Below are 25893 nucleotides of genomic sequence, written 5' to 3' on the forward strand. Positions count from 1 at the left end.
AGGCAGGAGAAAAACTTGAAGAGGGTGCAGAGCCAAGGGCGCAATAAATTGCTGGTGTCAGAAAGAAAAACGACTTTGGCACAAATTATCTTCGCCTGGAAAAACGTCCATTAAATTGCACTATCATTTCACACCTGTTTTAGTGCTTAGGAAGCCATTGCAATGTGGCTATAAAAATACATTTATTATTATTATTATTATTATTATTATTATTATTATTACTTCAGGGAAAGCTTTTTAACTAATGATACACCAGATTAAAGGCTACCTGTGTGATGCGTTATCTTAATAACCTGGGAACACTGCAGATGTTCTTTTTTGGATCAACTGCTGACGTACCCATGAGTGGATGAGTCAAACTTGCGTCAGACTTCGTCGTGACTTAACATAGTAATATCTATTTTTCAACCACGTGGAAATCAGATGTGTAAGCAGGTCTCTTGAAGAGCATTGTTCACACTTTGAATTGTAACAAACGGTGTCGATTCATTGTCAACGTGCACAAGTTAGTGTAATTTTTGTAACCAAACTAGTGGCAGGCGTTGAGCTCCTGCGTCAGACTTTACGCACCATGCAGCCTGTGTGACTGGAAGCGCTCTGTGATTTCGCATCACTTAGAGATGCTGCATGCGGAGACTCTGTCTGAATGAAGATATCATACATTCACGAAGGATTTATGCTGTCACGCTTATAACCCGCGCTGCACACTGCATTCAAGGTAAGAATTAACCGACGTTTTTGAAACATTTTTTCTGTCATAAATCTGGTTCGATTTATGACATTTTTCTGAAATTAATAAATAGTTTCGCATTGCCCTGTGGCTTCCCTGTGTTTTAAAAGAAATGCTGGAAATCACAAGACAGACTGGAGCTACAGCTTTTAGTTTATCACCTGACAAATGGCCATTTCTCCGCAACATTGACGGTGAACGTCGCTCATTGATCCTCAGTGTTTGAAGCTGTCGCGACATGTGTGGCCAGATTTGGCTCAAATGTTTCAAATCGCAGGGCTGCTGAAGGTCTACTGAGTCGTTTTGGTGCTGTTTGCATCTCTGCGTTGCTGTTATTAGGTGGTTGCTTTGACCTTGACGAGGCATCAGAGGTTGCATCCACGTAGGGAGCAAGTCCCCCTGCTCTGCTCTGAGTGATGGCTGAACATGTCCAGCCAGATGCTGGCTCACGAATCAGTTCAAATCACAGGGAGGCAAAAATTTTAATCTCCACTGTGTAGATCTGCCAGAATTTACAGTGACTCCATTTTCTCTCTGTAGGTGTCTTAAATCTAAAATCTATGGATGAAGTAGTGCGTGATGGCTGCCTGACTGACAGTGTAAAAGATCCCGCAACCAACCATCCCCTCCAGCTTTGTTTTCCTCAGTTTTGTTACAGCAGCTCCCTGTTATTTGCAGTCATCCTTCAGGGGATATGATGTCTGTCCATTTGACATGGTGAGAGGAGAGATAGGCTACCACTGATACAGCTAGGATGGGATTTCAGTTTTACAGGAAGAGCCTATTGCTTAGCAACCGCACCAGATAAAAGTGGAGCAAAGCTTTGTAGAGAACCTTTGCTATTATACCATCAACTACAATGCATTTGTAGGGAGTTAAGAATGGAGTTTCAGGATGACTTCTGCCTCTAGGTAGGCAGCACTATGCACCTAGTGACTGTCCACATCAGTGGGGTCTCAATACACCCTTCATTTGTTACCATATGCTTTGCTTTGCATGTTCTGCTTCTCCACCAGTATCAATATAGTGCATTTTATCTCCTCAGCACACTTTCTTCCAGTATCCTGAAAAATAAGAAATTGTTGTCATTATTTTACAATTATTTGATTACAGTTACCTTCTTAATCCTAAAACATACCTGTCTTGTACAGCATGCAAAATTGTGCTGTCTCAGTCTTGCCTACGTCTGTGACAGCACATAAAAGCTCTGAAAGTTGCTAGTCTACTGGTACAATACTGACTACTTTCACTGTACATTATGCAAAGGCCTCAGTGATAATCTGTCTGTATTTGTGTCCAAAAGGCTGCCATCACTCAGACCTATTAGTAGTAAGTAGGACAGTTTGTTACTAAGTATACCAGCTTTTCTGTTTGGTTAAAAACAGTGGGACAGAAGATTTTGATAATTCTTTAAGAACTTCACTCTATAAAACCACAGCTCAGTTAAAATTCATTCATATAAAAAAAAATATTTTTGTTTGTAAACATACACCATTGCTTCACACCTCATTCACAGGCCATTCAGTTATGACTCAACCTTGTCTTGTTAGACTGCTGTTGGAAATGTCACTGCACTTCTGGGATCAGTGTTGAGCACCCAGCCCCTGAGCTGCTCTGTGTCGTGACTACTGAGGAATTTAATGTGAGTGCTACTTTTTTAGCCTTTTGATGGGTTTAAGGGCCAGACAGCGTGCAAATGTTCTAAAGAAGTCCCTGTGAGCACAAGCCAAGCTCTAATATCAGTCAGGTTGCATTTCTTTTCCAACAGCTGGCCTTGTCTTCAGATCAAACGCCCGACTTCTGTTCTCTGCCCTTCAGCTGCCAGTGTGAAAAGTCAGGTCTCACCCATCCCACGTAACCAAACAAGAAATCTGCCCGAAGTCTGGTTTCAGTCACTTTCTACTCCTGTAGCTGCTCTTTTGGCATTTAAGCAAGATTGTCTGTGCCAGTCTTTGTTCAGCTGACCTTTAGTTAATTAATTCATGCAGGAAATGTTGACTCTCTCATGGTGTTTTCTTGTTACGTCCAAACACCAATCTTAAGAGTTTTCATTCCTTGCAGCTACAAATTTCCACATCATTTTAATAAAATTAGGTCTTTGCTGGCCCCAATGCTAAATAAGTGGAGTACTTGTTTATTCGGTTAAATAATCTTAAATCCTCACAGGAGAATAACAGTGTTAACACAGTAGTTCATATGTTGCAGTGAAATCTGTATGACTTCTCCCTTGAGGATTTCTTAATGTGAGTGGATTTTTGCAAACAGAAAACCTGGAAAGACTGACTTTACAGGCAAGTCAGGAGCACAAAAGCATTTAGCTGCCTCATTATAGCACCCAAAATATTAGAACAACCTGCAGACATGATGTTGAAGCTGTGTGATAAGAAAGCGTGACACTAACAACTGATGAAATCTTTGCTTAAAGGCTTTATTTTAATTGTTGCCTTCCCCTTGAAGCAGCAGTCTCAGTCAGACTGCTCGCTGCTGCTCATGCTTTTCACATGACTCAACTTTAGAATAATGGGCTCTCCTGTAATATGGATGTAATTTGATCTGAGCCTCATTCTTTATAATGAAGTTTATTACAGAAATACCTCAATGCTCTTAAGTGTTGCTGTATTTATCTTCCATCTCGGAATACTAAGGCTGAAGCAAACTAAGTGGTGTTTAATTTTGTTATAAATTAATCTGTTTTTTGGGAAACATTAACCTATTCTTGCTTAATGATGATATGCTTATTTCAGTTCCTCATTTGCGATAGATGCTCACATTTTTCTGGTGTTTAGACATGTAAAATGATACCCTGACTCAGTGCTGGCTAAGTGGTGAACACAGAATATCATCCTATAGCTCATTCAGACCTTTAAAAGTTCTCTGTTGATCAAAACCATTTGTTGGAATCATTTCAGTCAGTTCTCCTGACTGGGCCTGTCTGCTGTTACACCTTGTTTCCAGACACATGTGTGTTCATATGCAAGTCAAATGGAAATCCATTTTTTCTCATGAGACTTGCCATAATCTATATGTGGGTGATTTTCTGCTTTCCATTATTTACTTTTTTTTGTCCTATACTTGTATACATACCTTGCCTACAAAATATGTTGAAGTATTTTTGCTGTGGATTTTGGAGAGCGACTACGCAGTGTGTATCAGGAAGTTGGATAAACAACGTGCTGAGCAGGCTAGCAAACCACCAGCTTTTGAACCACCATTTATCAACACATTTAAGTAAAAATGTCACAGTAGTACTTAGCCAACAGTGGTATTGAGACAGCATAAAGTAAGTGCAAAGTGGTTCATGAATCTATTAACAACTTCTTTCACAAAAAATCATTACCAGGCGGGCCAGTCTCTTTAACTTACCTCTCCACTTGTATTATTATTGTTGTTCTGGAAAAGTAATTCCATCTGCCTGAAGTGAAATACAGCCATCTTAAAAAAGACTATAGTTCCTCAAGTTGGACACATGTTCATATATTTTGGACTGATGTGGAAATGAGTTGTTATTTATGCATATGTACCTGGTATTTGTATTTGGAAAAGTAAAATGGCTGTGTACTTTTCTGGTGACTTTGTTTATAACTCAGTTCATTCAGTTTGCAATGTTGTCGGCTAAAAGTATGATTAATGTAGACGATGGTGTAGAAAACTAATTTGGGTTTTTGTGTAAGAGCTCTTTGTATTGCAGTCTTCTGATGTAAATGCACCTAAGCCTAAGCACCACCTGGTCTTGTCCATATTCCCACCATCTCTTCACAGATTAAAGAAAAGCACAGATTTCTCTCCACAACACCTTCCCAGCTTCCACCCGGCTTTCCTGTCACAGGCTGTCCTCTTCTTGCCCCCATCAACCTCCGCTCTGAAGGAGCTCCCGTGTCTCAGCAGCTATGCCAAAGAACACCAAGGTGACCCAGCGGGAGCACAGCAATGAGCCAGTCACTGAGTCGGTGGCTGACTTGCTGTCCCTGGAGCACCCCATGGACTACAAGAGCAGTCAGATGAGCATGGGTCTCAGTCCTGGGTCTACTGCCCCAGTAAAGGCCCTGCTACCTTCCCCTGATCCAGATGCTGAGGATGGCCGGCCTGCATGGAATAATAAGCTGGAGTACATCCTTGCCCAGGTGGGCTTCTCTGTTGGTCTTGGTAACGTCTGGAGGTTTCCCTACTTGTGCCAGAAGAATGGTGGAGGTAGGTGTATGAATTTGTGCGTATGACTTCGATTTATTATATAAATTTCCAGGTCTGTTTGAACAAGATAAATCCGACTGTTTTGTGTGGAACAGTTTGTTGATAATGGTTATTCTTCCTGGTTTTGGCTGTCTCTTCCTAATTGGGCCAGCCACTGTAAACAATGTTTCCCCTCAGGGTACTGAGTAGTTTGTCAAAAGATCTTTGAAAGCCAGACTCTTTTATAATCTGATGTTGTGGTTATTTGTTCTGGACTCACTAAGATATCACAGTGTGTAAGAGCTGGGAAAGCAGCATTCAAATTTCTCGCTAAATTAGTATGGATAATATAGTGGACAATATTTCTGTTTGTAAGTCTTAATTGACAGTATTTTGAAACCTAATACAGCAGTAGTCATTCAGTGCAGATATACATAGCAGTGAGTGTAGTGGTGGTCCTACCAGCGTGCACAGTCACTTTGTGCATGTTTTACTCTGAGCCTCCATTGTTCAGCAAAGCTGCAGCAGGTCTGGGTCCATCTGCAACGTTTCTCCCTGCCACACAATGTGGAGCTGTTTCCAGATTTGCTGTGATTTGATTTTTCGAAAAAAGTCTCCCACTAAGAGACCAGAGTCATCCTTGCTCATAGTTAGGCTTCATCTGTTGATTGATTTGGAAAGGGGGAGTTTAATTTATATTTGGCATGAGTTTGTTTAGTGTTTTTGATTTTTTTTTTGTTTATGTGTTATCTATTTTTTAAGACAATTTACTGACCAGTCAGCTATTTATAATACCGGGGCCTTATTTACAAAAATGTTTACGTTCAGTCCTAACCTGAATCCTGATAGCGTGTGCCTCTATTTGATGTATAAAAGATGTTAACCATGAAAATCCCTGGTCACCCATTCCAAAAAAGTAAACTTACACATATGCAATTAATAAATCTCATTTAAAACAGCACATAAGTTTTAGTAAGGAGCAACAATAAGCAAAGAGAAAAAGTAAACATTCTGTAGATAAAATCATGTATAGGAGACTGAAATGAAGGATGAAAGAAATGAAGGCACATTGTTCAGAGGACAAAATAGTGGTTTTGTCCATAAAGTCAATAAAGACAGTTTGGGTGTAAATGTGGTAAATGAGGTGCTTCTAAAACTCATTAAAATCATTTAAAAACATAACACTCTGTGTCTAATAGGGTTGTCCAAAAATTATAATAAAATACTAATCAATTTAAATAAATTTAAATCTAAGTAGATATTTGTTTGCAGCTGTATTGATGGTAACAATGTCGTCCTCGTGTCCTCCATATGATACAGAACTTTATTGCACCGCAGATAGACACATGGCCGCATATCCTCATAGCAGCTACACACTGATTCAAGAGGTTTTTGTGGCTTAATAAATACCAGGAAGGAGGGAGGATGTCTGTGTATGTGTCTGTTTAGTGTGACTAAGAGACTGGAGAGTCAGTATGAATCTGTCTCTCACATTGTCGTCATCTACCTTTCTGATAACCAAAGCTCTTACTGTAGGTCTTACTTCAGTCGAACCTTTGAACTATGGGGTCATTTTCAAATGAAGCGTTCAGATCTGTGACACAACAATCCTGAATTATGCATGAAGTTAAGATGTGGAATCACCAGGCAGATCTTCTGCGTCCAGCTTGAAACAGCCACACAGCTGATCAGAAGTAGTTTATCACATTTTTTTAAAAGAAAAAGGCTGTGTGTGTGCTGTTTTCATTGTGGCCCAACATTATTGGAATAACTACTTTGCTGACTCAACAAATGTGTGTGAACCAGCAGAGACAGATGCACTGAACAGTATTCCTTCAAACTCAGCAGATGCACTGCCAAAGAAACAGAAATAATAATAAGGTTATAAACGATAAGCTTCCATGCACCACAGAAACATCACATTTCATTTGGAAAGAGGATGGTTCCCAGAAACAAGACATTATGTGTGCAGCTCACTGAATACTGATGTATCAACCCAATAACTTAATCAGGCACACCAAGTCATCTGAACACTATCACTGATAAATGTTTTGATTATGAGTAAACTGCTGTTTTTATTTTTATGGAAGGAATTCATTTTAGAAAATGTATATATTTATTTGGCCTCTGTGTTATAAAAAAAAATCTGTTGATATTTTCCTTGTTAAATAATACTTTACAAGACAAAAATGTTTTCCCTTACCTATTCTAGTCTCAAACAAATTATTTTTATTACTTTGTCATAATAACAAAGTTAGTACAGTCTGACTTTCACAGACCACATCTTTGACTATTGGAGGAAGGACATTTAATTTATCACCTTTCACAGATTAAAACCACAAACTGATTTACAACAGAATAAAACAAACACTAATTAAAAATGTCATAAAAGACAATAAAAACACATCATATCCCAACAGACATGTTGGCATTTTCATCATTAAATTGAATATGACGTTTGGTTGTTAGAGCTTTATTTTATTTTTATTTAACCTTTATTTGACCAGTCAAAACAAATTAATAACAAATTCTTATTTACAACTGTAGCCAGACAAAAGGCAACAACTTTAGAGAGAGAGAGAGGTTGAAAGAGGCTAAAGAACAAATGTGTATGTGAGATTGATCATACATGTATTTAAGTGTAAGAATATATGTGTGTGAGATTGTGAGAATGACTTTTGGTCTATATGGCTCCTCATAATAAAGAATACAAATTACATTTGAAACAAAGACACCAGACTAGGTAAAAAAAACTTTACAAGAGCATGGAGGTGAGCAAAGCAAATGTAAGCAATTCAACATTTTTCTTCTTAAAAATGTCTTGTATTGATGTTCGATAAGTATTTTCAGTTTGGATGACTGCTACTGAATCATTGATCATTAAATTGATGTGTCATTGTAGATTAATGTACTAGTATCGGTAGTGAGGCTGAATTTTTACCCAAACTTAACATCTAGTAAGTAATTCCTCATAACTTTAGTTGATAATTCCTTAAATAAAGAGCATATAGCTCATTCTAAATTCATGTTTCAAGCTGTTTTAACAATTCAAAACCAGCAGGAAAATCACACAATAGGCTTTGCTTTATTTCTGTGAGGATTTGGGATTACCTGTTAGAGATGAGATTCAACCTAAGTGACATTCAGTATAAATATTTATCAGAAAACCCTGCATAAAGAAAAAAAGAGGCTTTAGACTGATATAAATGCAGTCAGTGGAACTTCAGTGATGCATCGTCCTGGTAACTGCACACATTTCCTCATGTTATTGTAGAAAATCAGCTATTTCAAAGAGGATTTACAGGTCATCAGGTCATGGTTTGCAGTAGGAAAGTAGGAAGGTAGGAAAGTAAAAGTTATTTCTGTTCATCATGCAGGTAACTGAGTATTAGGAACCATTGGCGGAAGCAGTTTGAACTCTCAGACAGCTTTATATGAATCACTTTTCGGCTGTTGTGGGTAGCATGGTGTTACTTTAAATAAAATGAGATCCCAAGCCAAGAGGTTAAGCACACAGCTATGATCGGACTTAACTAAGCACAGACCAGTGTTTCTGTAGCAACGATAGTTTTGTTTGTTCTAAATAAAATTAATAAGTACAATTTGAGACTGTGTTTTTTGTCTTAAGTTGTTCCTGACACACACACACTAGTTACTAAGTCAGAGCTGTAGTTTCTTCAACAATGTCAACTTATACTGCTGCAACAAGATAAGAGCCGTTCTCCTCACTGAAACAACAGAGCACTGCGGAATAAAGCTTTAACCTCAAATTTAGTCTGTATAGGCTTTCTTGCAGATTTCATTGCATAATCTTCTTGGTATTTACTGGTATTGTGATTCAATGAGAGGGTGGTGATGACTAAGATGGAGCAAGTGGAAGATTAAGATTCCTCTGGGCTTTCAGACATGGTTGGTACCTTGTTGTAAGGAGGTGTGTTTAAAAAGGGTATTTGAAATATAAATAGTAAAACAAGGCTGTTCACCTGACTGTGACTTAAATAGTATCCTCTAAAATGAGAAGCTAGCAAAAACATGCATGCATCTTTGTGTAATTTAACTTTCTCTTTTTCAGAATCCTGGATCAAGAATCATTGACTGAGTTGAGACCAGTGCCAATCTTTCCTTTTCTTTAACATTTTTTTGTGACAAAAACTTTAAAATAAGCAATTTTGATGACAGATTAGATTTTTTTTCAGGAATTTATGATTGCTATCGTGGGACTTCAACAAATGTAGAGCCCCAGCTCTACACTCTGAAGACAAAACAGGCCTACTTGTTGCTCACATAAAGCTATAAATGTTTTCATTGTAACTCAGTTTTAAATTTAGCACCTTGTGACCTAGTAGTTTTTACCCTGCTTTGTTATATAGCAGCCTTTAGATATCTTAGATATCCCCTTACTGCTCTCTGTCGCTAATGACTGCAGACGTGGCAGAAGCCTATTTGGTATTCTATTGTGTCTGCAGACACACACCCACAAAGAGTTAATCAAATAAAATCATTATCACTTGTGCAGAAAATCATCTTGGCGCAGTTTTATGAGAGAAGTTGGAACAATTTAAATATGAATGTTTGAAATGGTGAAATCTGGACTACCATATGTATTTATCGTCAAAAGGAAGCTATATTTCTTTCACACAGGGCAATCACAAGCTTCATCACGCCTGTCCATATCACTGAATGCATGGTGAAAACAATAAAAATGGGAGGCGCCTTACTTTATCAACATTTTTGTTTGCTTCTTGTTTCAGAATAGACTGTAAAATAAAGCCTCAACATGGAAGCCATGTGACATGATCCTGTCTCCTATGTAACCTCTATTAACCACTGATGATGTTACCAGAATTTTTAGCTAGTCAAACATGAGTCACTTGTTTTCTGTCTGGAAAGAGGCTGTTCTCTCTGTGCCGTATCTGTCCCTCAGTATGAACCCTTGGCTTTGAATGGTTCTGTCACCATGGTGCCCCTTCATTTCTTGACGTAAGCAGGACTGGATATGACTTGTCTGTCTCTGCCTTCTGTTCTCCTCCTTGTCCTTTCTGTGAAAAAAAGAGATACAAAGTCACACAAAATGATCTATGGAAGTTAAAAATGAGGAAGAAAAGGGAGGATGGATAGATAAAAAAGAAGAGCAGGGGAAAGGGAGTGGAAACACTGGCTTCAGAGTTGAGGAAGATAAAAGGAACAGTTTCTAAAAATAGAACCTGATTGATCAAATGTTCCTTCTGCGGCTTTACAATGAGTATTTGTATGTAAAATTCAAACTAAGGGCATTCAAGCACAACTTGCTGTAATTCTTCCTCCCTCTGCCCTCCTGCCTTCACAGGTGCATATCTGGTGCCCTACTTTATTCTCCTGATCATCATCGGCATCCCCTTGTTTTTTTTGGAGCTAGCAGTGGGTCAGAGGATCAGACGTGGCAGCATCGGGGTGTGGAACTATGTCTACCCACGTTTGGGGGGCATTGGGGTTTCCAGCCTCATGGTAAGTGTGTCATGACATTGAAGTCAGAGCATAGCAGAAAATAAATGTAGTTATTAAACTTTTCATGTCGCAGAGCGGTGTGTTGTTACCCACCCACCCAAACATGAATGAGCAAAACAATCAAGTGAATAAAATTAGGTCTCTCTTCTCTCAATGGCTATGTTGCCATATTTAACTTCACTATTAAATTGGTCCAGTTTTTCTTCTTCTTGTTGTTCCTCTGCAGTTTAGATACCTTAAATTCTGCAAGTTCTTGCAACGTAATTTGGTAGCCCAAGGCTAATGCATTGTTATAGGCCTATTTATAACTTAACGGAGATGGGGGTAAAAAATAATCATATATTTGTGATTGTAGACCTGACCTAAAAATCTTAAGCAAAAAAAAAAAAAAAAAAAAAAAAAAGAAAAAAAAAAAGATAAAAAGTTCAAACCCACACTTCAGTAAAACCCATTTCTCAGACTTTTAACATGTTTGATGCAACTACTGTCTATAACAAATAACATATCTTACCAAGCACATTTCTGATTATCCTTTAGTGAGACTTCAAACGTTGCTTTCATAGGCAGTTACACTTTGAAACATAACAATTACAGTGTTTATGTGTTTTCATGTGTTTTCATGATTGTTGTGTTTATTAATGTCTTTTGCTTTCAGTCTGCAGTCATGTCATTGGTTTGTACAGTGCTGAGAGCTAAAAGTTATGATTAGTTTGCAATGATAATATTAGGGCTATTAGTTTTGGGTCTTGAATCCCAGTGTATGGGAAAATTAAACTTTGAAAAACTAGCCACAAGTTATTCTAATTCTTTGAGGAGCGTAAATGTAAAACAGCCAAATCTCATGGCAAACTATACGGTAGTTGTGGGGACAAAAGCAATAGGATAAGGCAAGCTGATATAATATCATGATCCTGTCCAGATTATGGATATCTGTATGAAATATTGTTACTATCCCTATAATTGTTAAGTGATAGATACTGTATGTCAGGCTGCAGCAAACTGATAGACACTTTAACAATTACTATCACTATTTTCAACATTTACTGCTACTATTTATCCCCATGAAAACATTTGTCCATAACATAAGCTGTTAAAAAAGAACACTTTTTAGTGAACTTTCTTTTAATGAACATAAACAGCTTAAAAAGGCTGCTTGTTTAGGATCTAATAATTTAAGTCTTATTATTTGCAGAAAGCTGGGACTTAAATTTTTGTGCCTGATTCCAAAACAGTGAGACTGTGAACACAAAGCTGAAGCTACAGTTACAAAATATATATACATCAGTCTTCTTTATTGGTCCACAAACTGACAACCAGTTGGCTTTTTCATTAATTTTACTGGCTTGCATAATTCATGCCCCTTGACGCTCGCTGCCCTCTAATATTACCCCCTCTTGTTGTTTCACAGCACGCAACATGCAGTACCGGCACCGATCACTGTTGTAGCCTGTTGCTATTATCAGCTAGAGTAGTGGCCCATCATGTCACCATCCCATCAACATCACCAGCTTAAAACACAGGCAGTCATTCAGTGATCTATTGCCTCCATCTCTCTACATGTCAGTCATCGCCACACTGATTTCATCAATCTAATGTAAAGTACGGATGGAGAGTTCTGGGCGGAGGTAGTGAGGCATGTGGCAGTTTGGATATGGCAGAGGGAGCTTCAGCAGCTATAAATACCTCCTCTTTGAGGACCACAGCCTTGGCTGCTGAGAGCAAACAGCTCAATAATTCATATGCACTCAGTCTTAAGCTGTGTGCTCTGTGTCTGTGCCCTGACTCTAGAGGAGGCATTCACCCCACCCCTTCATGTTCCCTCCCCTATGCATTGTGTTTGTGTGATTATTGAGCATTGCTGTTGTGTCTCTCATCTTTCCTCAGGTTTGTGGTTTTGTGGGCCTCTATTACAATGTGATTATCGGCTGGAGCATCTTCTATTTCTTCCAGTCTTTTCAGTATCCACTGCCTTGGGCTGAATGCCCCATCCAGAGAAATGGAACCCAAGCCAGTGAGTCATAAACCCAACACACTAAGTAACAACAGACCCTGCAAATCCTAATACACATGCATGACAAAATATAAGACTTTATGTAAATGCTACTTACTTCAAGTTATGACTCTCTATATCCAAGTAGAAGAAAAAGGAAATTCTTTGGATTCATGTAAGACAGCTTTACATTAAACAAAGATTCTCAGCAGATCTAGACACATGCTTCAGTGGGTGATTCTTAATGCTCTGTGGTCAAACACTGCAGGCTAAAAGAGAGACGTGTGTTGTGGCTAGCTCGCCCTGCACCTCATCCTGCTAAACAGACCTGTTGGTGAAGCTTTTCAGATGCGTGACCCAGCTAATTTTCAGTACCTCAAACAGCTGGCAGCTGGAAGCTTGTAGTTGGGACTATCAGCAGGTTCTAGCCCAGTAAAAATCATTAACTTTCATTACAATAAGAGGGCAGGAATGTTGACCCTGCTTTAAATTAAGATTCATGCTGCAGCAAATCCAGTCAAATTTAGTTTTGAGTTGTTCAGTATAGTTAAAGCTACTCTGTTTGTATTTTTGTATTAGCTTGCTTTAAGTTGCTGCTTTTAATTTGTTTTCTTTTATTTCATTGTGGATATGTGTGATTCAACTTCAGATTATTTTCTAAATTATAATAGATTTGTCCACAGAGGATTGGAGTAATTTTCATTTAGAAATTATACTAATTTTCCAAACAGTTTTTTTTTTTTATTGTTTTTTTTGTTCTTGTTTTTCTTTTGGCTTTATTCGTTATCTGCAGCAGAGATGGAGGAAATTCAGGGATGTTAAAATATCTGCTCAGTCAGAGTGTCTTTGGATGTTACAGTTTGATTGCATATTGATATTGATTGATTTTGTTAGTTATTCATATTACAAAGAGAAATAAAAAAATATTTTCAGTGGCCTACTGGATTCTCTATTGTTTCATGAAGTGTAGTATCACTAGAGCACATATACAAACCTATATGTTTAAGCATCCTTCCATCTATCCATTGGCTATATCCAATTCAGGGTTGCATGGGGGCTACAGATACTATCAGGCAAGAGATTAGGTCCTCCTTGGAGGGGTCACCAGTCTACTAGATATGCTTTAGAATTAAAGGATGTGCTTAATTTCTAACATTACACTTTCCTATTCAATTTAAAATGAATAATTATTATTAATTTAACTAACAGCAGTTTTAATTTTCAGGAAAAAAATTTTTTTTATCTTATTTTGTGGTAAATTAATTGTCAGACTGCCATCCATGTTTTTTTTCCTTATCCTTCTTGGTGTTGTAGTTGTGGAGCCTGAGTGTGAGAAGAGCTCTGCCACTACTTATTTCTGGTACCGCCAGACTCTTAATATCACAAGCACCATTGACGACACCGGCGGCCTGAACTGGAAGATGACCCTGTCCCTGCTGGTGGCTTGGATCATGGTCTGCCTGGCCGTCATCAAGGGCATCCAGTCCTCTGGGAAGGTACTGAGGCAACTCAGCCATCAAACTATAAAGATTAATTCTCTGTATTTTTTTCTACATAACAAAGACTCGACATAAAGGGTAATCCTTTCAGCAAAAGCTTTTCATTTTTAATCAGTGATTCATTCCTATCAGTGAGCGCTTTATTGGCCTGCTAAGCCTCTCATCAGTATGTGTCCATTTTTGGATTTCATCTATATTATGGAAGAGAGGGACATGCAACATTAATAAGCTTAAACTGAACCAGGACAGAAATGGTTCCCACTTTGGCAACAACTGCAACAACATCCTGTAATCTCGATCCAGAGAGTGAGTCATGCAGTATACCACAACCCACAGTTTTAGTAGGACAATGCACAACACAGAGCCAAGCACCAAGGTCTAACACGGTTTTTAAACACTAAAGTTAGTTATGCAGTAATTATTGTCAGCACTGCAATAATTCATTGATTTGCAGTAGGAAAGATTTTTGTCTTCAAGACTAATCTCTAGGTACATTTGGTAAGCTTTCACAGATTCAGTGTCAACAAACACAAAGCAGTGCTGGGACTGATCCAGCATGTGCAACTGTGGAAGTGTGTGTGATTTCACTTCTTCTTCTGTGTGTGAGGTCTCAGAAAGTGTGTCCATGGCAACACCACATACTCCACTTTCTATCCCTCTCTTAGGTGATGTACTTCAGTTCTCTCTTCCCGTATGTGGTGCTTTTCTGTTTCCTGGTGCGAGGCTTGATGCTGAAGGGAGCTGTGGATGGCATCGCTCACATGTTCACCCCGAAGGTGAGACAAAATTAGAGGTGATTTGAGGAACTTTACAACATATTGTATGTGCTGCCTCAACTGGATTAGTTAACTTTTTAAAATGAGATAGTTGTTATCATCACACTCCTATCACAGTGTAGCCAGTTAATCTGGAAGACTTTTCAGCCATGAATGTGTGACAGTTTCAACTCCACACATTCAAATTCACTCACATGAGAAAAAATGATTGAGGGCCACATAGTGGATTATGGGTTTTGTCAATGGCTCCCTCTGGTGGTGAACAAATTTACTCACAAAATTCATAGAACAACGTCACAAATTTGACAAACTGGAAATGGATTTCTATGACAAATATGGTTATGTGCATGAACAAATAGTGAGTGCAAATAAAATTGTACATTTAAAAAGGTTACAATATTTTTTTAATTTAATTTTTTTACATTCTTTCTCCTTTCCCTCCACCAGCTGGAAAAGATGTTGGAGCCGCAGGTTTGGAGAGAAGCAGCCACACAGGTCTTCTTTGCACTTGGTCTGGGTTTTGGAGGTGTCATTGCTTTCTCCAGCTACAATAAGCGAGACAACAATTGCCACTTCGATGCAGCTCTGGTCTCCATCATTAACTTTGTCACCTCAATCTTGGCCACTTTAGTGGTGTTTGCTGTCCTGGGGTTCAAAGCTAATGTCATGAACGAGAAGTGTGTTGTTGAGTGAGTGTTGAAAAAACAAATGAGGCTTGACCAGTCTCCCTTTTCAACCCTTCTTTTAAACTATATGATACACACTAACATACCTCTACTCTCTAACCATCCAGGAATGCAGAGAAGATTTTGGGTTACCTCAACACAGGTGTGTTGAGCAAAGAGCTCATCCCTCCCCACATCAACTTCTCCCACCTGTCTGCTCAGGACTATGCAGAAATGTATGGAGTCATTAAAACAGTGAAGGAGGAAGGCTTTGGGCAGCTGGGGCTGGACGCCTGTGTCCTGGAGGACGAACTCAACAAGGTCAGTGGGAGAGACCTCATTTATTTTTAGACAAGAATTATACAATGTATCTGTATATTATGAAATATTTGGTTTATATATACATACTTTTACTCTGAATCATTCATTTACCAGCAGCTTTTTAATTACTATTAATCACCTGAGACCATCTTTATCTCCTTGTCTCTGTCCTTTAGGCTGTTCAGGGCACCGGTCTGGCCTTCATCGCATTCACAGAGGCCATGACGCACTTCCCTGCCAGTCCCTTCTGGTCTGTTATGTTTTTCTTCATGTTGATTAACTTGGGCCTGGGAAGCATGATCGGTACCATGACTGGTATCACCACACCCATACTCGATGCTTTCAAGATCCGCAAAGAAATCCTGTGTGGTAAGACTTATTTATCTAGTTGATGCAAAAGTTAAAAGAATCTCAGATTTTGACTTGATGTTTCTTTTTCTCTCCCTCAGTGGTTTGTTGTGTCATAGCCTTCTTGTTAGGTCTGCTGTTTGTACAGCGTTCAGGAAATTATTTTGTCACCATGTTTGACGACTACTCTGCTGGTTTGCCTCTTACTGTGGTGGTGATCCTAGAGAATGTCTCTGTAGCTTGGATCTACGGTACTAAGAGGTAAATCCACTGGAAGTGTACGTTTAGTGCAGAAGGGCTTGTTTTTAATAGAAATTAAATTGGTGCTGGTTTTCAGCAAAGCATGGCACATTGACTGGTAGTGTGGCTACAACTAATAGATGAGTTTTACATTTTTAGATCAGGCTGAATAATTTAATTACTGTATGTAAAAAGGCTTTTATTAAAGCTTACTAAGATTTCCAAATTCGACTCAATCTGTGATAATAAGACTCCCCAACTTTGTGAATCCAGTATCCATTGAGTGCAAATTTAATCTGTTTATTCTTACAGCTGTAAGGCTGGTCCCCTCAGATTGATTTTCAGCTGGGGGGAGTTGGATGCTGCTTATCAGAGTTTAGGGAGGAAATTTACATTCTTGAGCAAATTTGTCTGTGGTCACAAATCATAAATATCATCTGCTCAGCAGTTGGTATCTGAAAATTTTCAGTATTGTCCAAAGCAGTCTACCATGACCAGTGGAAATCACCAGTGAGTTCCAAACAAGTAGAGACGATGATAACCACGAGCCTGTAATTCGCCAACAACTCAGGACACATGAAACACAAGCCTTGTATCAGACCAGTTTACTGAAAATAATTCTGATAAATAATCCTACCATGTAAAGCACACATGTGTCATACAATTTTGCTTTCCCATTTAAATATATTTAAATGAATTTATTTATGTTTTGTTATTATGATTATTACTTCTTATTAGCTCAGGGTGGGAGGATAAACCTTTGAAGTCCGACATTAAACTGCTGTAAATCTTTACACAGCAACAAATTAAGGTTGAAAGAGGGTTTGTTAGTAGGTCTGGGATTAAATGTTTTGTCTTTTGTATATTGAATTAACCTTGTTTTACACATTAATCCCCTCCCCCACCCCGGTTTCCTTTCTTTGTACAGGTTTATGCAGGACCTGGAGGACATGCTGGGTTTCAGGCCATACAGCTTCTATTACTACATGTGGAGATACGTGTCACCTGCCGTTTTGGTGGTGCTCATCTCTGCCACCATCATAGAGATGGCAGTCAGTCCTGCAGGATACAACGCCTGGGTGGAGTCAGAGGTTAGTTTCTCTTAACTATGTGTGTTTATAAGGAACAGAAAGGAGGAAAGCATTGGAATGAAGTGAAAATAAAAATGAAACCATTTTCAGCTTTTTTTTTAATTGCTTCCTTTTTTCTGTTTGTCTATCTGCACATATGAATATATTTATGAAGCTAATGATTCAAACACAATGAATGAGCGTGCAGTTTTATCCACTTTTTCTCCTTACTATTTTCTTTGTTTTCACTTTGTTTTAGGGATCAGAGAGTTTCAAAAGCTACCCTCCCTGGGCCTTAGCTATGGCCTATGCCCTAATTGTGGTTGCCATGCTGCCTTTACCCATTGTCTTTGTTGTCCGCCACTTCAACTTGATCTCAGATGGCTCCAACAAGCTGTCCGTTTCCTACCGTAAAGGGATGATGAAGGACATCTCCAACCTGGAGGAGCAGGATGAGCAGCGCTTCATCCTCAGCAAAAACCCCAGTGAGGCTCCCTCACCCATGCCCCCCCACCGTGCCTACCTAGGTCCTGGCGGCACACAGGAGATGACCAACACCAACTATGGCACCAGCACCAAGACAGGCTACCAAAACATTGGCTCGCCTGAATCTGAGCTATGATCCAGTGAGCTTATTGAACCTCCCATCCACATAGCCCTCAACAACCTTTAAGGGAGAGGGACAGAGGAAGTCAAAAGGGAGAGAAAATTCACTTGCAGCATTCATCACACCTTAACCTCAGAGCTAAATCTCCTATCTCCTCTTTTTCTGCCCCATTGCTCCCTACCTGTGGTTCTTTCCTTCATGCCTGTCACAGAATCTGTGCTGCTGATCGCCAGCTTTGAGGAAGGGAACGTGGAAATTTAACAACCTATCCCAGGAGCAGACACAGAAGGACAGGGATGAGAGCAAAGAGGTAAATGAAGTGTAGAAAGCCCCTCTGAGAGCTTAGATTATAAGCTCTGGCTGAGGTTAAGGAGTGTGTAATGCTAAAATGTTTTGCATTGTTCTAAACTGTAATTCTCTATGTAAACCAGTTTGCCCTTCTTCTGGTTCAGTTAGAGAGGATTGCTATTTTTGTTGGGATAAAATGAAGGAGACTCAGAAAACAACAAAATCATCCTTATCTGATCTGTATGGAAATGTTTTTCATCAAGAAAAAAAATGGTTACAAATACATCTATAACAGTATATTTAGTCAGTGATTCTGATAGTGTTACAAGCACATTCTGTCTAAAAGTTTACTGTGCCTATCATACATCAGCAATAATAACCATCCACAGTAGGATTCTCACTAAACTGTCAATCTCCTTCTAGCTCTGTTTTCTCTCTGATGTAGAATAATGTACATAAATGCTGTGCAATAGTTTGAGCCATCACCATAAGTTGTGCAAACACACTGCAATAGTGCAAAACAGTTGGCAGCTTTGCTCGTCTTTATTCCATGAACACAGAAGCACAGTCACCTGCCATTACTAGAGCATCTCTGAGCCATAACACAGAGCAGCACTTTTCTTTTAATCATTTCACCTCAGTTACAAAAGGCTCTGGAGTAACTGCTGCATTATTGTCTGTGCTGTTCCAGTTTCAGTGGACCAAGACTAAGCTTAATCATTTTAATCAATTGCTTTAATCAGGTGGTTTAATGCATGCTTTGGATGGGCAGCAGTGATCGCACGTGAGCAGAAATAATCTGCATGTGTTTGATTGCAGGGCAGATTCAAACTTGTCTCTGTCAGTAACAGGAAGGCAGAAAGAGACAGAAATGTGGTCTTTGTGTTCAGATGTGCATGTCAGTGTGTTGTCTGCTGCTGAATGAGAGCTCCCAGTGTCTCTGCCTTTTTAAAAATAGAGGCTGTGGTACCCAGGGGAAGCCGTGGCAACGCGCCATAGAAACGGATATTCTTCTGATGTGGCGGAGGAGCAGGACCGCTGACATCTTGCTTTGTCTGCTCCACCTGCAAGGTTTTTGATGGCCTACAAATATTTTTCCCTGATGTTACAGTGCATTGAAAAGGTGGTTCACTGCCATTCTGCACTATGAATCAATCATGCTTCATGAGAGGATGATATTAAGGTTTACCTGTTGTACATTCCTCAAATTGTGATCACTTTGTAGAAGACAGAATCTCATCAGCACTACAAACAACACTTTGATGTCTTTTTGTGACCCAAAGTATAGAAGATATCAGCTTTTTTTTATAAATATATTTCTATGTATATTCTTGTATCACAATGTATGTTTAGGGGTAAAATGTGGACATGTACTGTGATATTAATGTTTGAAATAAGTGGTGATACATGGTGTTGACCACTGGATGTCTCTGCTGGCCAGTGGAGGAGCCAGTGGTGCCTCATCGTTCCTGTGGCCCCTCCCTGAGACAGCACCACTACTCCAGGCCTAACAGATTTAGTGGGAAGCATAGTCAGTCACATTGTTTGGTGCCTAAACAGCATTTGTGTTGTCTGTTTGCCTTATGCTTTTGTCATTTTTCATTTTTCAGTGAGTTTATAATGTAAATTGTTTGGACCAACGATTTTGTCTCATTCACTTGAGCACTTTAATTAGATGACTAAGACCCTGGAGTTGATTGTTAAGCACAAATTTAGAAAAGAAAATATAGAGAATGCACATATTTATACAAAGAAGAGGAGGCACAAGGCAAAGGCAGGGCAAACATTTTTTAGCTTTGTGTGTTTGTTTTTGCTGTTTGATATCTGTCTCTGCGCTCAAATTATTGACAATTTAAGACGTCACCATCTGGTGATCACAGATTGAGATTTTTTTTAAATAGGTTGTGTCCCAAAAATATCTCCGCTTAATTTATGCCTCTCTGCCCCATTGCTATGTGATGATTTGCAGAGCAGTCCCTGCTGACTGTTGGGGCACAATGTGATCGTTTAGGCTCATTTTATTTGACTCCTGTGTTTCCTCGGGTTTTTGGTCAATTATAACATAGCAGCACCTATAGCGGCTGAAAGCTAAACAGTTGTACTAGAAACCCCCATTTTCATGCTGTTTAACAACTTGCCAATATTTGGGACCTTTATATTAAGGTTTAAATTGACATTAATGTAATAATATGAGATTTTAAACACAACAGCACAAAGAAGGGAATTATTTTATTTCAGTTTCATATAAGTGTAAACTTTATAAAGGAGCCCAGAAATACTCTTAAAGACTTTGCACAGAAGAGTATATGCCTACAGTGTAAAGGGTCAAATTTGGCATGTACATCTGTGAAAACATGCGTGAGACTTTGAATGCATATGGCACAAAACCTTAAGTGAAGGCATCTAACTGTGTAAAACCTGCAGCTTTGGCTTTGAGAGTCAGCACATTTCCGTCAAGCACAAAGCCTTCAGCAAAAAGAAGGTGTTTTTGTTTTTTGGGGTTTTTTGTAAACAATTAATTGCTCAAGTCAGTGAGCTAAAATGTTAGTGTGAGCAGTCTAGCTGTGGAAACTTATACATCTTACAAGAGTTAACTGGAGCATCAGTCTGCACAAGGAAATGCACTGTCATCTTCAAAAGAAACTAAACTATATCTGGCAAACTGGAGCTGGTACAGATGAGAGCACAATTGCATCATATGAATTTATTTTCCCTTGCACATGCTAACTTCCATTTATATTGCTATAATCATATATCGCTGAGGCACTGCTGCTAATGTCTCCAACATTTAAAACCACTTCTTAAAACTGTTTAAATGTGGCACAGTGGGAATATGTATTCCCAGGCAGTAAAAAACAGCTAGTAGTATTTGATATTAAAAAATAATTATTGAAAGCAAAGACTCCAACTCCAGGGTCTCTTTGTTTTGTCCATGTGTCGACTGTATTGAAGCAACTTTTAGAGGTGAACTCAATTCAGTCACTGATGTGAACTCAACAAAAGTAGAGTAATAGTGAATTTATTTAACTGTGCAAATAGTCTTTATGTGAAAAATCATAGTAATATTTATAGTATTTAAGACGTTGTACTTAATCTGTACATATTGATGTATATTCTGATAAATTCACACTGAGTATCTATAGTGAGAGTGACAGGTTGTAAACTTGAGCTGTAAATAATAATTATATATTTTAAGATATCTTTTTGATTTTTGTACTGTCAGTAATGTCACTTTGGTGTCTGTCGGTTTCTGGTATTTGTGTGTGATTGTTCTCAGTACAAAAACCTGAGCGCTTGTGTATGTATGTGTGAGTATGCGTGTGTGTGTGTGAAGTAAAAGTACTTGTAGGTTTTTTGGTGTTTCGCTGTGTGTTTTTCTCCTCCCAGTGTTGTGTGCTGCCGATCTAAACCAATGTTGTTGCAGTGGACTGGGACCACTATGGTATAAGCAATCTCTTCTCTGTGTTTCTCACTGGAACTTCAATGGCTTCTAGCCCAAAACAGGCAACACAACCAGGAAGATATGTTTGACTATAACAATAAGAAAGAAACTTTAATTTTTGGATGAATACAGTGATAAACTGTACAAATATGATGGAGTGAGCAGATAAATAAAATTGCCACTTTTATGAAACAGACCATGTTGTGTGTCTCATTTATTTTGATTTAAATGGCAATTCTGAGTTGTCGCTCATTTTCATTCTGACTTTAGACGTCATACAACTAATATTTTATTTATCCTTTCTGTTTGAATCTCATCGTTGTATTTTGTGAAGAAAAAACAGGTTATGCTGTTTGGTTCATGACCAGGTGATACATTTTTTATTTGTCTTTTTATTTAAACTCATAATCTGTTTATTTGGGAATCTTTATTTTTGACAGACTTTAGACTTTAATGGGTACTCGTAGGAAATTTAAGTGTTGGGCTTTATTATCGTCACATGTGGAAAGTTACACTAGTGTAATGGATAAATGATCTCACTTGTTCACATCTCTTTAACTCAAGGGTCAATATCACCATAAGGTACCTTTGAGACTTCCCTATTCCTCTCATAAAAGCTAAGATTTTCCAATGAACTTCATATTTATTGTACTGAGTAGGTGTTAAACTGTTAAAAATGCATGTTGGTCAAGTTTACACACTTTTTATGAATTAACTATAAATTTTTATAGATTAATTAAGCAAACAATACAAACAGCAGAATGTTCTCCACCCTGTTAAAAACACATTCATTGTCAAGTATACATATTGTAAATGGTTATAACATTTATGTTTATAGAAAGTTTTTTGGTCCTTCCTCCCATGAAAGGTTTTTGCTAAGGTAATTTGTTTATTTTCATAAAACTGTCTGGGTGGGCATCCCGACAATCCTATCTCTATGCAGTTCCTGTGGAGCTATTTCTTTAAGAAAAAAAACACATTTCAAAACTTTTCCCTTACACACTTTGATGGTTCATGTTAGGCTGTCAATCGGGGCTTGCTGATACTAATATCATAGTTGTAAGAATTCTTTTGATCAGACAAAGAGTTGTACCTTTACCTTGACATGTTTTGACTGGAACTAGAGTCATCCAACGTGTGTCGTGACGTGTCTTTATCAGCTGAAGGTATCCTGGTACTGATATTGCCAAAACACAGTCCACGTTTTCCACTCCCACTGTGTAAAACGTATTGTAAAATGTGTGTAGTAGTTGTTGTAGTATGTGTCACATTATCAGAATATGGCCTAAATAGTGGTTCCAAACCTATTTGCCTTGAGGACCCACTTTAAGTAAATAGTAAAGAGCCGTGGACCCCCTGCCCCACCCCATGCTGAAACCATGCTTGGTTTTATGCTTTCATTAGCAAGCTTCTCACAATAAAAACTGTATTCTGGTTGAGTCCTGTCCTTCAATTAAGCCAAATTTAAACAAGATACAGCCTTACTTTTCCCAAAACACCAGTTCCATGTGAACGAAACGCCCAGATGATGAAAAAAAAAATTGACCAGATACACTTCAACTCGTCTCTGTTCCGAAATGGTTTTAATTTTTAATCACAATGGCTCTGAATGGCCAAAGCCTCAGGGACCCCTTTTGCTCTTTGGGGGACCTTCTGGACCCCAGGTTGGAAAACACTGGCCTAAACTATGGACATGTTCTTCCTTTCAAGAACCATGTCCACACTGTCATGGGTGGCTTGCTACCGGGGTGGACAGTGACAGGGTGGACATTTTTACCTCATATTAGCATTTAATAAGGACATGCTGGACCTTCAGTTATCTAAATTATTCAGTTAGCTGACTGTGTACTGTTAAACAAATATATTTTAAATTTCTGAAAGTTTTTTATATTACTTGATCTTTCACCATGACAGAGTGGACATGTTAAGCTTAACATCTAACTACATACGTAATGTGATTAAAAATATGAAATATAAGTATAAATACTTACTTTCGACTATCCTAGGTTTCAGCCTCCATTGACAAAAGACAAAATACTGGTAGTAATGTCACTGAAAACATCAGAGGGTTTCTTAAAAAGCTATTTATCCCATGATGGCAGGGTGTACAGTGGTTTCAGGGAAACATACAAAATGTTTAAAATGATTATAAAAGTAGAACATACATGATCAGAAGGACTAGTTTTATTTAATAAGTTGCTGTAGACAATACAACCATGTAAAAAGATTTTTGATTTAGTACTATTTAACCATTTATTGATCTTCGTGTTTAGTTATGACTAACAGATCGTTTAATGCAGTGGTCAAACTCCTGTGTGCTAAAGCAAATATAAAATAATATGTAATTATGTGCAGGTTGAGTGAATCCTGAAAAAATCTGGCATTTAGAAGAAAAGCTCAGTATCAATGTCTGCTGATCACTTACCCTTAATTATAAAATGATTATCATATTAGCTTTCAGTAACCAAAGAGGATTTCCTTATCACAACCAGACCAGCTCCACAGCTCTTGTACATTTTACTCGTGCTCTGCTTTTTAACCCAATTCCCATAACTACATAAATTAAATTGCTTGGCTTTTGTCCAGCCTGGTTGGAATTTGATACCCACAGTGGTTTCAAAGGTGCATGTTAGCTATCCAGATCACCATGAAGTGCAATATCCTAGCACTGACACAAATCAGGCCTGCTGCCAAAATAACGGCTGTACTCACTCGTAAATCCATCACTACACAAGCTTATTATGTGGTTTCAACAAGGACACATCTTCTTCCTTTTGAACTGAAATATCCATGTGCTGGCTTCTCGGGGATTAAAGAAACTGTATATACAGTCACATGACAGAGCGAGACATTTTGTAGTGGTCACAATGGTGTGAAATGCTAACCTTATTCCATTTTTAATACATTTATCCTGCTATGTTCTCCTTGCTTCAAAGAAACTAACTCTAGCTTTATTTCTGCTGAGTAAGTTTGATATAAGGGCGCCTAATTCCTGCAGGCCATGTTGAAGTCTGCAGAATTATTTCACTTTAATTGATGCAGAACATGCACTTTGAGTACCAACAAAGCAAACAGTGATACTACTGCTGCTGTTGTAACTGTGCTGGTTGTAGCCAGAGTTTATGCGTAAATGTCAACCTAATTGCCTCCAAGGATTCATTTTCAGACTGGCGAGAACAGTCAAAAAGAAAAGAGTCTTCCAGCTCCAGATCATGTATACAAATCATTTACCCACCACGAGTAACACGAAATGCAGAAATTGATTGCAATAGCTTGATAACTCAAATCCAGAGAATGTGCATGATAGGAATACAATATGTGATATTTTACAGATTGTTTTACAGATGTGTTATTTTACAGATGTTTATCTCATAACAGCATGCACAGCCAAGGAGCTACTTCCTATTTTCCAGCTGCTCCGCCACCTAACCCACAAAAGACTGTCAATTGATATTTTTCACACTTGCAGCAGCGTTTTTCTGCATGGATAAAGATCCACCATTCATATTCTTTCATAGTTTTTTCTGCTGTTGTCCACTTCCACCACAAAGGCCAGATGGTCCTAGAGTCTGTTGAGGATGGACCTAAGAGCTGAAACAACTCACTACCATCTGCAAATCCTAATGCAAACAATGCTAAGCTTTCTTCCTACATTCTTTGAATTGAAAGTATATCAAACTGTATCATCCCTATTTAAATAAAATGATATTCCATCCCAAATTTATTCTATTCTATTCTATTCTATTTTATTCTATTCTATTCTTTAGTGGGAGCATTACCAAACAAGGTCTCGCACACAGTGATTTAATTATATAAAAAAATATGATTTTATGTTCATATGTTTTCTTGAATGATCCATTTTTAAGACTTTAGATATCAAATAATCACCAGGTTGTCTACTGGATCATATACACAAGAGAAACTACCCAGGTATTCTTTTTTGCATAGGAATTTTGTAATTCCATTAGATGTAGCTGGCAGGTTCAAAAGATTTTAGTCAACACCAAATGATCACAGAACTAATGCAGCAGAGCCAAAGACTGCATTACTTTTCACTTCCTTCAATCACAATTCATATCAAGGAATGGCACCAGCCCACAATGCAATCTTTCCATCTTCAGAATCTTTAATAAGGTGTGTTATTATACTTAAATGTGTTTCAAACAGACATGATATGACAGTTCCAACATTAACCTCTGTTAACCTCCACATCTCTAAATTTTAACCTTCTGCTTGCATCTTCATAAGTCACAAATAGTGACCGAC

At 38.3% G+C, this 25893-nt stretch overlaps 1 protein-coding gene across 1 annotated transcript; it reads left to right on the plus strand.

Moving 5' to 3' along the window:
* Positions 1-409: 409 nt before the first annotated feature.
* slc6a17 (solute carrier family 6 member 17) lies at positions 410-20163 on the plus strand. Its single transcript, XM_042004920.1, has 12 exons — positions 410-718; positions 4490-4918; positions 10224-10381; positions 12266-12392; positions 13686-13867; positions 14536-14646; positions 15094-15335; positions 15440-15632; positions 15809-16001; positions 16082-16241; positions 17149-17311; positions 17550-20163. The coding sequence occupies exons 2-12, from the start codon at positions 4618-4620 to the stop codon at positions 17910-17912; spliced, it is 2193 nt and encodes a 730-aa protein (XP_041860854.1). The 5' UTR covers positions 410-718; positions 4490-4617; the 3' UTR covers positions 17913-20163.
* The last annotated feature ends 5730 nt before the right edge of the window (positions 20164-25893 follow it).

Source organism: Melanotaenia boesemani, chromosome 13, assembly GCF_017639745.1.
Source record: "Melanotaenia boesemani isolate fMelBoe1 chromosome 13, fMelBoe1.pri, whole genome shotgun sequence".
In the NCBI taxonomy this organism is placed as follows: domain Eukaryota; kingdom Metazoa; phylum Chordata; class Actinopteri; order Atheriniformes; family Melanotaeniidae; genus Melanotaenia; species Melanotaenia boesemani.

What these genes read in the sequence shown, in the direction of transcription:
- slc6a17 (XM_042004920.1), top strand. Translation starts at nt 4,618, where the DNA reads ATGCCAAAGAACACCAAGGTGACCCAGCGGGAGCACAGCAATGAGCCA. An exon ending in CTCACATGTTCACCCCGAAG is followed by an intron (nt 14,647 to 15,093) that starts GTGAGACAAAAT and finishes TCCCTCCACCAG; the next exon opens with CTGGAAAAGATGTTGGAGCC. An exon ending in TGGATCTACGGTACTAAGAG is followed by an intron (nt 16,242 to 17,148) that starts GTAAATCCACTG and finishes TTCTTTGTACAG; the next exon opens with GTTTATGCAGGACCTGGAGG.